The 15,006-nt window shown below is 38.9% G+C and overlaps 2 protein-coding genes across 2 annotated transcripts; one reads left to right on the top strand and one right to left on the bottom strand.

Annotated features, from left to right (window-relative positions):
- LOC104457235 (hypothetical protein) lies at nt 1–2,009 on the bottom strand. The gene is made up of 6 exons (XM_010072171.3): nt 1,857–2,009; nt 1,437–1,611; nt 1,285–1,337; nt 748–933; nt 576–656; nt 1–485 (listed from the first exon to the last, which is right to left on the bottom strand). Exons 2-6 carry the CDS (start codon nt 1,491–1,493, stop codon nt 317–319), a joined length of 546 nt encoding a protein of 181 aa, XP_010070473.1. The 5' UTR covers nt 1,494–1,611; nt 1,857–2,009; the 3' UTR covers nt 1–316.
- A 6,757-nt stretch (nt 2,010–8,766) lies between these two features.
- On the top strand, nt 8,767–13,994 carry LOC104457233 (wall-associated receptor kinase-like 14). Its single transcript, XM_010072170.3, has 4 exons — nt 8,767–9,265; nt 9,626–10,408; nt 12,013–12,087; nt 12,403–13,994. Exons 2-4 carry the CDS (start codon nt 9,688–9,690, stop codon nt 13,692–13,694), a joined length of 2,088 nt encoding a protein of 695 aa, XP_010070472.2. The 5' UTR covers nt 8,767–9,265; nt 9,626–9,687; the 3' UTR covers nt 13,695–13,994.
- The last annotated feature ends 1,012 nt before the right edge of the window (nt 13,995–15,006 follow it).

Genomic DNA, 15,006 nt, shown 5'->3' with positions numbered 1-15,006 from the left:
TTTGTTACACATCAACTGCTATTCTAATCATTCATTTGAACAGAGTGTCGAGTACATAACAAACAGCCGGATACTGTCAAATGCTGAAAAGGCAGGTATTCTGGCTCGATATGGTTATTAAACAACTTCAACATTTAAGAATTTGAAAAGAGGGGAACAGGGATGGTCAAGGAACAACTATGACACAGCACGTCCAATCAAAAATCTCTCTGCTATGGCCTCAACACTGAGGATAACTCCCAATAACCTATCATCACATGAGTTCTCCCTAGTTCTATTCCAACCAAAAATTACAAAAAAAAATTGGAGAGCATATTCATTTCTTGCTTAACACACCGGAATTAGAAAGATACCGTAAGGCTTGGTTTGGGTTGTTCAAAACGGAGGATGACCTCGAAACCTGCATCTTCCTTTTCTTCAAGAACTCCAGGGAGCTCTGTAAGCACTGAGGGGGAGGTATCTCCTTTAAAATAATTGGTCCTGACCTGTATAACGGAATTCAACAAATTTTATACAGCAACTTGAGAGGCAGCGCAATGCAGAAAGAAAGTTTGCCTGATAGATGAAGGTTTTACCCTGATCCTTTAACTTTCTTCTTTCGTGAAATAGGCTTGGTTTCAGCCCTTTCATCCTCCGAGTCCGACAAGAAAACTTGCCTGCAGATGAATGATATTCTAATAGGTCATACACAACGTCCAAAGATAGAGAACTTACAGTTAAAATTTAAGGAACATAAAGATATCATACTTCTCACGCGCAGCAAGCAGGTTGACAATCTCATTCGGAAGCATTCCTCTCCTTTCTGGAGACTCATTGCCATCCTCCTCAATTCCATTTTCTGCAATTTCTTGGCCATCCTTGGGCTTTTTAGAAGGTCTAGGTGTCTTCCTCTGAGCCCACAGTCTTCGGCGTTCTTTTCCTTCACGAGTAACTCTACATGGAAAAAGCCCATCATAGATGATGCGGTGAGTCAACACATCCAGAGAAGAATAGAAACAAAACCTAGTATATAGGCACATTTTACTCGAGTCGCCACTCCTCTTTCAAGTAACTACAATGCGTAGATGACTTTTCCACAGGGAAACCAGTTTAAGACACATACAAGCGTTTCAAGTCACCATTTCCTCTAAGCTTAGAACTATTGCACAGTTTGTATCTAATGTGATCACTAATGTAAATGGAGGCATTTCAAGACATAGAAACCCCATTCATATCTTCAAAATAGAAAAAAGCCAATATATGATATCTTTAATCCTCGTGCTAGAACTTCTGTGCCTCATGTACCTGGCCTTATTGTCTTTCTGGATCTTCCTTATCTCCTCATCCTGATGAAAGCCCTGGAAATAGAAAAAATGAAACAATGTCACATTGCTATTTGCAAATCAATTCAGCCCCAAATCAACCCAAAGAAATGGTCACCGTAAAGAAGTTCAAACCTGTTCAACCGTGAGCTCCTCCGGAGCATCGGAGTCATTCTCTTCCATCTCCGACATAAACCCCGAGAAAAGAAAGAAAAGAAAAAAAACCGACTCTCGCACAAGCTTCCTCTTGTCTCCCTTTAAATAAAAACAAGAATTTATCCCAGACAAATGCCTCCTTGTCGTCACGATTCTGCAAGAATGGATTCAATCGGACTCGTCACCATAAATAAAATTAAAAAAAAAAAAAAAGACTCGAACTTTACATGGACAAGACAACCCCATGATCGAACAATGACGAGCAACACGCATCAGGACACCAAGCTCGACGATTGACAAACTACAGCAATCGCAATTCAGGCTGAAAAGCTACTCCGATTACCTTTGTTTTTTTACTAATTAATCAGCAATTAATAAGAAGAAGATTGCATCGAGTACCTGAGAATCACGAGGAGTTCGATGCTCGGTGATGAACGAGACGGTGATGATTCCGACGGATTCTCAAAGAGGCACCGGCCGGCATGGATTCTAGGGTTTAGGGTTTTCCTTCCTGGCTTCACCTCAGAACTTCAAGAGGGGCGAGCGCGGAGGGGAAACGCGCGGAAACGACGCCGTCGGCCGAGCGATCGAGGCCTCTCGGCCCGCTAGGCCCGTTCAGGCCCACTAGGCTGGTGCGGGCTTGAACAAGCATTTTCCTGTTCGGGCTCGGGCCCTCCCACTTTGGGCCTGTCAGGCCCGCCCAACTCCATCCGTTTTATGTTTATGAAGAAAACCTCGTGCTTCTGTTTTCATGGGGAGCAACTAGCAAGCCAGCCGAGGCCTTATATATAGGCTTGGCACTCCACCCGGCTAGTCTCATAATCAGGTCTAGTTTCATTTTTTGGAAGAACGTGTGATTGGGGTGCTTTGAAAAATGCAAAATGTGTGTAGTTTTAACGATTAAGTAATGAGAGAAACTAAGGGCAATATCCCTTATGCCTTCTTCTGACGAAAGTCACATGTACCATCATAAACATGTTGATTAGAGAGAGAGAGGATGGATGGATGGATGGATGTTGGGAGGTGTGTGACGGGGTGGCGATGGTCTACTCCCGAAAGCAAAGGTGATGAGGCGATGGAGGCCGATGGCTCGTCGTGCAAAGATGGTGTTGAAGACGGTTGCACAAAGGTGACATAAGAGCATAGTTGGGGTGGCATTACAGCGCAATTGAGAACGAAGGATGAGATGAAAGAAAAAAAGAGAAAACAAAACAAGATTAAAAAAAAAAAAAAAAAAATCGTAATGGAAGAGGGCTCCTTCAACGAGGATGTGAAAGCATCTAGCCTATCCGATTGGACATTGACAATATCTATTAGTCAACTGTGAGTCAGCTTAGGGAAAGGATCCCCTCCTATCTAGGGGTCTCTTTTTTCCCTCTCATCTTCACACAACTTTCTTCTTTAACCTCTATAGAAATGAGGGCTTGAGCTAGATTATTTATTTATTTATTTATTTGATTTTACGTTCTCTATTTCTTATTTTCCTCTAGTTTTGAGGAGTTTTTCTTTTCTAATCAAGTCTAGATTTAGAAGTTTCCCTCATTTTTGGGAAGATTTCTATAGCAGAGATTGAGGTACTAATGTGTATGATTTAGGGTTTGGCTTCCCTCAGGTTTTATACACGTTCAACCTTATTATTTTAAATGGTAATGATGTTGAGAACACTAATTTAGGCGCGCATTGCCAAAATGCAAATCCGTAACAATAGATGGAGATTTTGGTGTGTGCTTATTACTAAAAACGAATAGTCACAAATTTATTCTTTTCTTTTTTTGTTGTTGCTTGTGACCACTAACCTTGTTTCAATCATTCATTTTCTTATCTAGAATTTGTTTTGTTTTGGATTTATCTAGGATTTGTCTTAGTTTATGATCGGACTGCATTCTCTCCATTGTATATATGTGGAAATGAATGAAATGTTTATCTAACACAAAATAAAAAGAAAAAGAAATTAAGGAAAGGATCACATTGAATTCAAATTTTAAAAAAAAAAAAAAAAAGATATTAAATTGAATAACAAATAATTTAGGGGGTCACATTCAATATTCCGTCAAAGTTCGGCGATAACCCATGACATTATTGCATTAGGAGAAACAAGGGTTCTAATCATCTTTTCAGTCGTTGTGCAGTCACGGACTATCCATAAATAGGCCACAAACCTAATCACGGACAGACACCACATGAAGCAAAAGATGTCCTTTAACGTTTGACGAGATGATTCTGTCTCAGCAATCATCATGACTAACACGAAACATTCTAAACAATCTCTGCATTTGGCTTTCCGAACCCACGTCCACGCATCGTGTGTCATGCTTTCGCCCACCAGAAATTAAAGTCTTCGATTGTCATGAGCAGAGTCGGTAGGCAAAATTGCCCTCTTGTAACCATGAATTGTCGGATTGGATCTCGATTTTGTTTCACCATCTCATCTCCTCGTCTCCACGTTTTGCACACGGGCTGTGAACTGTGGGATTGATCTGGATTTCGTTTTGCACACAGGCTGTCAACATAGGAAGAACGCCAAGAAACCGAGCTTTATGGCCGAGACATCGCAGAGGAAAAAACACGACACTAAGACGTGGTCAAGGAACAAGACTAAGGCGGAACCCAGACCACGGGTTGGACGCAATCGGAGGCTCAAAGTCTTCGCCCAAATTATTGAAATGTTTGACATTCAATTAACAAAATTGAAAAGTTTTTGGGATTAAAATCGTTACGGTAGAGTAGATTTATGATTTTTTGGATAATATAATGTTTTATATAACAATCCACCCATGTCTTTGGTCTTGAAAAAAGGTACAAATTCGTCAACGGACGCGTAATGGGAGGGCAATCAATCAAAGGAGGTTGTGGCATCAATTTTAGAGAAAATGTGGCCATGCTTAGTTCCATCGCGTGGTCTTCGAGGAACTTTGAAAAGATTAGATCTTTGGTGGGCCTAGATTTTGAAAATGGAAAGGGGATGCGAATGATGATCCCATGAATTGCTCCTACTTTATTTTTCAAGATCTTCCCCTCTTCAAGGAGATACAGTTCCACGGAATTTGGACTGCATTTTCATGGTTGACTGGGGACTTGCAATGGACCGAGTCAAGTATGAAAGCGCAGGCCATTTCGACGAACATTGCTTACTGATTTCCTTGAAATTTCGTAAATTCCTTGAATCGCCACGCGATTCAGCATTCATATGTTTGGAAGATCTTCCGGTATTAATTGGCTAATACATTTAGTAAATGGCGAATTTCAAGGAGTATAAGATAGGAAAGAAATCGAAGTCGTCGTCGATCCCCATTTAAGAAGAGGATTATGCCACTTTTATCCTAACAACAATAAAGAAAATGAAAATATCATACAGATTATCAGTGATTACCGGCATGTCTGCCTAACAATACAAAAAAAATCTAAGTTTGGTCACCGAGCTTAAACCTTGTCCAAAAGCTGGTGTCATGTACGTGATGCCGATTGAAATTGACTCTCGTATTTCTCATGGACCGACAAGTCAAAAACTGCTGCAATTTTCAACAAAAATATCTGTTTTTTTCCTAACAACAGCCATGACGACGACAATAATAATAACAATAATTATAGTAACAGTAATAATAATGTCTGTAATTATATTAATTGACAGGGATGACACCGGCTTTGCATGTCTGTTGGCCATATCATTACCAAAAAGTTTGACCATGTTGTTCATTTTTCCTTGCACTCCTTGCCAACATAAATTATTCTGCTGAAAAATTGTCAAAGAATGCTGCTGGATCTAGTCGACCTTAGACAATTTTGTTTCTAGCTTCTTATCCTTTTTTTTTCCCTTTCATTTTGTAAGAATAATTCTTTTGGATCAGTTTCGAATTTGGCCTTTCCACATGCCTGTACAGTTTTCTTTCGCCGTCTTCGGCTTCAATTTCGCTCCTACCTAGATACCTCTAAGAGGCTTCGTTTCACATCTCTTCTAGAAGAAAGATTTTGAACTTCTTTTGCGTGTCCTCACAATGTTTGATATTCATATTCGAGCCAATGCTTTCTTTTCACCATGCGGCAAAATGAAGTCAAATGTATGAGCTTATCTTTGATCTACAGAGGTGTATTCATACATCATTGTATCTAATTCTTGGTGATGAGCGTCGGTTTAATTAACCATATATTTGCTCAGTCATTTTTTTGAATATTCTTCGGACTTTTGAAAATGACGCGTTTACAAAACCTTATTAAAATTTTATTTTGTTTTTCTTCTTGCACTTTACATGGGAAGGTATGATTTTTCTTTTTTTCTTTTTTGGTTTCTTTGAATGAATTCGAGAAACATCGATGGACAAAGGCTGCTTGCATGAACAATTCATTTTCTATCGATGCTAATCAAATATGTGACAATTTGAAAAGTCTTTTACATGGCATTGTTCTCAACATTATTTTGCCAAATTTTGAACCTGCCCACTTGCTTTGGAACTTCAGACGACTTCGTGTCAATGTGATGCATGGATCAAAAAAGATTAAAAGGCAAATACATTGGTCATAAAAGGTAAAATAGGATATTCAGATCTCAAAAAAAATTTGAATGAAAAAGAATACTTTATAGAATCTAAATTTCGATGAATTCATTGATCCATAACAAATAGGGAAGAATATTGCAAGATGTTTCTATTTCAGAAATTACTAGTTCAACTACCAAAATTAAAAGATGAATATATCAGTTATAAGGTTTAATCAATTTTCCTCCTCTTATTTTACTACCATATTGGTAATCAAAGTTAAGTTAACAGCCTACAAATTACTGGAAATATGATCTGATATTACCCGATTTCACACACCCAATTAATTATATAACTGATTAAGTATAAGTCAATGATTTTAACACAAATGTGATAATAAGCTATTTGGTCAAAACCACGTTTTCAGTTTCAATTCACCAAAACAAACGTTGGAGAAGAAGACTCGAAAAAAGCAAAACAAAGTTTTCTTTTTCTTGTTCATAAACAAAACAAATTAATTGGCTGGGAAAACAAATGCAACTGGTGTAGTCAACTTAAACCATTTTACTGTTTTTCTTCCAAAAGACCAAGTCTATGTTTGGTCTTCCGGATTTTTAATCATGATATGATTGGATGTGGTAGAAAATAAAATCCAAAGAATTTTACTATATCATATTTACTGCTTGATAATTGACATAATAAAGTCGGATATATTCACATCATATTATATATATTATTTGATATAAATGTCTATATGAATCACAAATTTAGAAACAAAAAAAAGGTAAAAATCTCTCATAACACTCTTGTTTACTTTATTTTTATTTTATTTTATTTTATTATTTTTCTCTTTTTTTAATTAATTTCTTTTTTATTTCTTTCTTCTCCTCCCATCATTCTCTAATAAAATTTTATTAAATAGAAAATTGTACTAATAAGATAGAATTAAATTCAAATATAAATAAAAATAAGACTAATTAAAAAATATTTTTTTATTTTGTTATTTTGAATTTCTTATATTAGAATTCAAATATTATTTATATTGAAATATAACTTTAATTTGATAATTTAAGAAATTTTTTGTCTGAAGAAAAGTTTCATATTATGGATATTAGAAATCTTATCCATTTTTATCCAACTTCCCTCATTAGATAATTTTATCCAGTCTATATTTCATTTATATTCGACTTTATCCTATCTTGAACATGCACCAAACGTAGGATAAATTTTATTCTATCTTGAATTTTATCATGACTATCAAATGTAGTTTTAAGGTTATAATCTCATATAATGGCTATAAACTTTAAAGGTCAGTAAGTTACAAAAAATAGAAGTTGATGAATAATGGAAGTTTGTAGTTTGGGAAGAATCTAATCAATATTTCCATTTTTACCAATAATATTTGAAACTCACCAATATCATAGTTGGAAACTCACTAACCACCCCTACAAAGAAGAACTAAAATTAATTGTTTTAAAGTAGGTAGGTTCCGGCTTGGAACCTATCCTATTATAACCCGTTCCTAATTTTTGAACCGTGAAACCTATCATGTTTGTATGGAACCAATTCTAGAACTTACCTTGTTTTTTTTATCCGATTTCAGGGTCTACCTAAGAACCCTTTTTTTTTTCCTTTTTTTGGTTCATTTTTTAAAGCAAAATCAAATAAGATCATGAGTAATAAAACGATTCAAAGTAAAAGATGAACAACAATCCCTATCCGCCAAAAACAATAATTCGTAAGATGAACATGTAGTCATATAAAATTATAAACAATAAAAAGTTCAAACACATAATATAAAATATAAATATAAATCTCCATTACCTATTCATCCAAAAAATATTATGGGAAGAGGAAAGATTGGTGAGGAGATTCGATAAAGGACGAATGACTGTTGAGGTTAGAATTTAGGGGAAAAAGAAATTATGATTATGGTTTTTTAGCTAAAAAAATCAATTTCGAAACGATTGTAAAATAAGATTATACAATCCGGTTCTCAAGTGGGTATTTATTAAGAACTTGTTCCCGGATTGGTTCCCACAGTTGTTAGACCTATTTTTTAGGTGGTTCAATCCGATTTTTGAGTAAAACCGATTTGATTGCGCACCCTAACCTTTTTGCATTTTCCCAATATTCAAACTTAATGTTTCTAAAGTAATTTTGCTACGCCAAGCAATTACATATCAAGACCATGAGACCCATACTGACTCCCACAAAAAATACAACCTAAGTTCTTACTTTCAATACCACCATTCTCTATGAGCTCTCGAGTTTGATTCAAGTTGTAAAAAAACCTCTAAACACCTCATGTTGCACCGGCTAGCTATGACATACTTCACATAAGGAGACTTTTTAGCAACTAATATCTTAATAGGGTTACAATGATAGATTTGTCAACTTGGACTTTTTGGTCATGGATGGTGCGGAGTATTAATAACTCAAATCGAACATTCCATAAAGGGCGTGAGATCATTATCTTTGATGTCCAAATGAAACCGCTAGAGTTGGGTATCTCTTTTCCCCCCTAATCTTTAGCCTAATCTTTAGCTTAAAAAAAGAGTTCCTACTTAGAAAAGAAGATTTTCACTTATTGATTTAGTACATCACATCAATTTTCGAATGAGATTTGAATAAGACAGCCATGTTAAATGTGGCTTGTCATATTCCTTCCCATTATATGATCCCAGATCCAATGCCAGCAAAAAGGGGAATATAATGCTCCACACCCAAACAAAAACAATGGAAGAAGAAGGGAGGGCAAAAAGAAAAGTTGTGTACGCGGTGTATCTTCAACCTCCCCACCTCGGTCGAATCATGGAGGATCAAAAGATAGGTGGCGAGGCTGCTGTCCACGCACCACCTCCTCCACCTTTGTTTTTTTCTCCTCCCTCTCCCCGGTCAACCCATTTATAATTTCTCCAGCGCTCGCCCGTCGCTTTCAACACCCACCTTCACATTCACGTATTGCCCCTGCTCCACTCCCTCGTGGATGACCGAACCCTGTCGCTCACATGGACGATGATGTCCGTCTCGGACGTCTGTCCTTCTTCTTCTAGAAAAAGGTGGTTTTTTTAACGTTGGGCCGCTCCAGGCTCTCGTGGGTGTGTGTCTTTGGAGAGAGAGAGAGAGAGAGAGAATCTCGTAGTGAAGGCTTTTTCTTTTCTTGCTTTCCTTTCGGGTTTTTGAGCTTTTTGATCGAGCACGAGAAAGGGAGACCGAGCTGAGACCAGAGATTTCAAGAATTCAAATATCAGATTTTTCAGATTTCAACCGCGGGGAGCAGCCAGCTACAAAGCTCCAGTCTTGAGCCTTTCCAATCTGAAGTAAGAAGCTTTAGAGGTATGTTCACAAAATCGTTCTCTTTTTCCTTCTCTCTTTTGTTTTGAACAAGCTCAAGTTGACTGGTTCTATTTCCCTCCAAGATGGGAAATCATTCATTGCGTCCCTGATCGAATTAAAGGATAAAAATAGACACTCTCTCTCTGTCTCTCTCTCTCTCTCTCTCTGTGTTCTAGGAGCATTTATGGAGATAGATGGTTCCCAACGGTACAGAAGATTGAGCTTTTAATTTCTCGACAAATTGCAGCCATGTATCAACGGCTTTTGCTACGTCTTCCGTAGAAGATTCCTTGAATTTTCTCATCACTCTTTCGTGATCAAACAGTTCCCACCTTTTTGTTTTTTTATCTTTGGTTGCAGAAAGCTGATGATTACTCAAAATACCATCAACCCAGTTCAGCTCAGTCCATTTCCAGTCGAGTATGGCTTTCCAACAAGCAATTCTTGCAATAATCACCACAGTCTCGATCATCTCTCTAGCAGAAGCTCGTAATCCCGCGAATTGCAACCGATCATGTGGAACTGGAACATCTGTCAAGCGTGTGAATTACCCATTTGGATTCTCCAGCGATTGCGAAATTCGGCTCGGCTGCGCTGACAACTCCGAGATCAAAGTCGGGGGCTTTCGAGTCCTGAACTTGACCACATATAGCATAATCGTCGACCTCCCAGCGAAATGCAACCGCCGAGTCGCATCAATTCAGTCTCTTTTTGGCAAAAATTATGCACCCACTTGGACAAATGGATTTCTATTCCGGAAATGTGAAGGAGCCCATTTGAGTGGATGCCTCGTGCCAACAAGTTTTGTGAAAAACCGATTCCAGAACGAGACCTGCCGAGGAGAAAACATAACCTGTTACTCGAAAGAGAGTAAGGAGGGGGTTGATTTGATTGAGTATGGCAGTTTGAATCACACGGGTTGTGAGTTCTTGTTCTCCTCCATTGCTGCTGTTGACCCGGAGAAGAACTCCTTCGAGTTTCAAGCTCTGGAGTTGGGATGGTGGCTCAATGGGTCATGTAATTGCACAAAAAATGCGACTTGCGTGAGAGTTTCTCTTGTTGATGGTGGTAAAGGGTTCAGATGTAAGTGTGATCATGGTTTTGAAGGTGATGGCTTCGTCCATGGTGAAGGTTGCCGGAGAGGTGAGTCAACAACTCATTGGAGCATGCGTACATACATAACCATTGTAGATAATACACCCTTTTTACTATTACAGAATACTTGCAAAGTAGGGTCATCTGGGACTGGGGTAATGCTAATTGTTATGTTTCTTGTTATTTTCTTCTCTTCAAACTTCAAAAGAGATTAAAATTATTACATGATATGCTGATAGATTGCACGGGGCAAAAAAAGTTCGAATTGAGGGACCTATTCAGATGCATTGTAAATCGTCAAGTCTTAACTGCTAAGTTAGTTCATGTCTTTAAGTGTGAAAGACCCAAAAGTTGGCTGACCACGTGAAATCTCCCCTCTTGTTTATCAAACGGCCTTTTCTTTGTTTCATCTCTTGTTTTCTGCTTGGGGTCTAAGTTTCTTTTAATGAGGACAAATGGGAAGGCAGGAAAAAGAAAGATTCAACTGTCATCCAATGGGATACAGGGATGTCCTTTCTTTGGTCAATAAAAGGGCAAGATTGGTAAATAATAAAGAATGAGAATTGTCAATTAATCTAGATGATCTTTTTCTTTTCTACTTTTTTGAGTTTTCTTGTTAGGATGATTGTTCTCTTCTTTAATTTGAAAGCAGCCTCTGAATCTCTGAAGCTTCACTTTTGACTGGAACATGGGCTTTATTAGGGAAAAGATTCTAAATCTTGGAGCTCTGACCTGTCTACATATTTGATCAACTTTTCCATTATGTGATTTTTGGGTTCTTTACATGATCGACATGATCAGCATTGACTTTGCATCTGCATTAACTAAGAACTGTGGGCAAGATAAAAGATGACTGCTAGATCATGGGGGCATAATTCAAGGATGTGAACGTGGTACTGCCTACTGGAAAAAAGATACTTCTTTTTTTTCCCTCAAATACATGGGGTGCAGGAGGTCACTTGACCAGACAAGAAGATCTACAATTTGAGCTGATCGATGGACCAACACTCTGCTATATGTTTATAGATGCGGAATGACCCTTTTTCCTATGATATGTCAGAAAACAGTCCATATATATATATACATATTAAGGATTAGGCAGCATTGGCTGCAATTCCCTATATTTGCCATAACAAACAGTATGGCTTCCTGACTGAGGAAACCAGAGGAGCATTAGCTCATTAGAGTAAAAAGGGAAGGGAGAGAGAGTGATAAGGAGATTGGCACAGAATTAAAATTTTTGCTGACAAAGTAAACAGTTAAGCCTTGAGTGGTTTCAGAGTAATCAGAGTAGTCACATTTTATTCCTTTCGGCCTAAGTTAAAAGAGCTTTTCATTTTCATCAAACATGATGAAGCAGTTAGCATGACTTGGCATATTATATCACTAGGTCAGTGGACTGGTCATTTCTGGCGAATCCTTTTCTTAAAATAAGAAACCAAGGAAACTCTACATTTGGCTCAATTCAATATTGGCTTCAGTTGCAAGCTTCTTCTAGATGTATACATGTTTTTTTATACTAATGTTGTGTGAAAAATATTGTCTAACTTGTACTCTTTCTTCAAAAGTGAAATTGATTTCTGGAATGATTAACATTGTCATTCTGCATTATGAAATTGGAACGCTCAGTTTCATTCCTTTGTTATCTGTAGCTTCAAGTTGTGGCACTTCAAACTACTTCTTCAGGCCCTGTGGAAGAAGTAGAAGAATTGGCATACTCATTGGAGGTGAGTAGTCTTCACCCCTTTATGGTTAGACTGTACTAGTGCTTCTATTATGTCACTTCAGACATCAGTTGATAGAGACAAATGAACAAAGAGTCTATGTTATCAATTAATCGAAGGAATATCTGGGGCAGAGCAAGGAAGGAAAGAAACTAGATAGATGAAAAATAAGCCTATATTTCATCTGTTTGCCACACAGGATCATCTCTCTCTCTCTCTCTGGTTTTTCTGTGTTGTTGGGAGGATAGGTGTGGTGACAGTTCTTTATTGAGTAAAGATAAGTGTACTGATGTTGTCCACATTCATTTGGTGTTTTAGGGCTTACTGCTGGAGCTTCCTTAATGGCTACTCTTGCTGTTATCTGTTTCTTTGCCCATCGCCGGTCCACTACTCAGCGCAACCAGATAAGTGCGAAGCGCCTTCTCCGCGACGCAGCCGGCAACTCCAGTCTTCCCTTATACCAGTACAAAGACATCGAAAGATCCACCAATGGATTCTCTGAGGGACAGAGGCTGGGTACTGGGGCCTACGGCACAGTCTATGCTGGAAATATCCACAATGACGAGTGGGTCGCTATTAAGAAGATCCGGCATAGGGACACAGATAGCATTGACCAAGTCTTGAATGAAATCAAGCTCCTATCGTCCGTGAGTCATCCCAATCTTGTCCGTCTCTTGGGTTGCTGCATTGAGCAGGGCGAACAGATCCTTGTTTACGAGTACATGCCAAATGGAACATTGTCTCAGCATTTACAAAGAGAGAGAGGGAAAGGACTTCCTTGGACGACAAGGCTCACCATCGCGGCTGAAACTGCTCGTGCCATTGCCTATCTCCATTCAGCTGTGAACCCACCCATCTATCATAGAGACATCAAGTCTAGCAACATACTCTTGGATTACCAATATAGATCCAAAGTAGCAGATTTTGGCCTTTCCAGGCTGGGAATGACGGAGACTGGGGATTCCCACATCTCTACTGCCCCACAAGGGACTCCAGGGTACCTCGATCCTCAATATCATCAAAATTTCCATCTGTCCGACAAGAGTGACGTCTACAGTTTTGGGGTGGTCCTTGTGGAAATCTTAACCGCACTAAAAGTGGTGGACTTCTCCCGACCCCACAGCGAGGTGAACTTGGCTGCACTGGCTGTTGATAGGATAGGCAGAGGTTGCGTGGATGATATCATTGACCCGTTCCTCGACCCACAACGGGATGCATGGACACTCTCCTCCATCCATAAGGTGGCCGAGCTGGCTTTTCGATGCCTCGCATTTCACAAGGACATGAGGCCTTCCATGACAGAAGTTGCTGAGGAACTCGAGCAGATAAGGCTCAGTGGGTGGGCGCCGCTAGAAGAGCACTTATTCGCAGCATCCTCAGTGGCATCCTCTTGTTCCTCACCGTTTAACGGGAGCGAGAGGTCCTTTGGTGGCATGTCGATGAAGAGAGAGCCCACGAGTCAACGTCTGGCTGTGACGTCGAGGGCGGCCGATTCTCTGGGCTCAGTGGAGGAGTTGAAGGACTCTTCCCCGGTTTCAATTCAGGATTCTTGGCTAAGTGAGCAGAGCTCGCCTTCGACAACCAGCTTGCTAAGTAACGTGGTTCGATGAACTCGTCTTTGACCACCAGCTTGTGGACTTGCTCTTCAATCAGTCTGTGAAAACTATTCCGGGTTTAGTTTACAGGTTTCTGCCGCCCACTACTGCATTAGCTATCTAAAGAATGCCTTTTTTCCTTTATGTATCATTAGCCATACTGTTTCTTCCCAGTACTCACAAGATGTAGATTACGTTCAGAGTAAACGGGCAACCTATGAGCTGTACTCGTTTTCGATTTAGTCATGTAAATCAAATGTCAAGTTGAAAGACGAGATGATGCTCTTATGATACGCCGAGCCACGGCTGCAAATATTCTTGGCTTGGTTGAGATACATCCGTCGTTGAGGGCATTCAGTTGCAATGTTCATTCCGGCTAGCAAGGGAGCTGCTCGATGAGACGCGGAATGTTGATTTTCGTTCGCTGGAAAGACCCGTCAAATGGGTGGGTCGGGTCGGGTCAAAAATGAGTCGACCAATATTTGATCCATTTAACCCGTTTTGACCCATATTTATATAGTATAAATAATTGATTCATACCCGACTCATACCCAATCCGACCCGACCCATATTGCTAAAACCTCGCTGACGACTGGCAACACTCGAGCTTGCTGGCGTTGAGTGGGGCTCTATCTTGCCGATATGGCGAGGTCAAGGCCCTGCTCGACGCCGGCGAGCTCTAGTCTCACCAGATTTGGCGAGGCTTGAGCCTTGCCAGTCGTCGGCAATCTACCAGCGAGCTCGAGCCTTGCCTCACCTGTTGCCAATCGATGGCCAGCCATCAGCTAAAGAAGGAAGAAAAAGAAAAAGGAAAAAGAATAAAAAATTAAAATATGAAAATAATTATAATTTTGATTTTTTTTATAAAAACATTTTTATAAAGTTAAAAAGGCCATGGGTTTAAAGTAGGTTTCCTAATAATCCATTTAAACTCATTTTTTTTTTTGTATTTTACTTTTTTAGATTCATTTTTAACTCATATTTAACTTTCACTCGATTCATATATGATCTATTTAACTAAAAATGGGTCATAATGCCAACTCTACTTTGCTCTCAACTGTACATCGCTTTCCAACGGTATTCACTTTGGACAATAGAACATGAATAATTAACTTGTTCAGACATTATTCTCTATCCTGAAGATAGTATTGGTAGATCAAGGCTGGGATGAGGATCTAGTTTTTTTCCTTGTCAGTAATTAGTAAATCCGATGCATGTTTGATAACTTTTAGTTATTAAAAGTAACTTTAAATTAGAAGAAGTTAGCATCTTTTAAATGCAATTAGCAACATTTTGAAATTAAAATGGGTTTCAAGGAGTTAAATTT

Source organism: Eucalyptus grandis, chromosome 8 (assembly GCF_016545825.1).
Source record: "Eucalyptus grandis isolate ANBG69807.140 chromosome 8, ASM1654582v1, whole genome shotgun sequence".
Classification (NCBI taxonomy): domain Eukaryota; kingdom Viridiplantae; phylum Streptophyta; class Magnoliopsida; order Myrtales; family Myrtaceae; genus Eucalyptus; species Eucalyptus grandis.
This window is presented reverse-complemented; position numbering and strand designations above follow the sequence as displayed.

Bases quoted from the DNA above. Each gene is read 5' to 3' on its own strand.
- LOC104457235 (XM_010072171.3), bottom strand. From the start codon at position 1,493: ATGTCGGAGATGGAAGAGAATGACTCCGATGCTCCGGAGGAGCTCACG. The intron at 1,338-1,436 runs GTTTGAACTTCT...TTCTATTTCCAG, and splicing joins AGGAGCTCACGGTTGAACAG to GGCTTTCATCAGGATGAGGA. The intron at 657-747 runs GTATGATATCTT...ATTCATCTGCAG, and splicing joins CTGCTTGCTGCGCGTGAGAA to GCAAGTTTTCTTGTCGGACT.
- LOC104457233 (XM_010072170.3), top strand. From the start codon at position 9,688: ATGGCTTTCCAACAAGCAATTCTTGCAATAATCACCACAGTCTCGATC. The intron at 10,409-12,012 runs GTGAGTCAACAA...TGTTATCTGTAG, and splicing joins TGGTGAAGGTTGCCGGAGAG to CTTCAAGTTGTGGCACTTCA. The intron at 12,088-12,402 runs GTGAGTAGTCTT...TTGGTGTTTTAG, and splicing joins AATTGGCATACTCATTGGAG to GGCTTACTGCTGGAGCTTCC.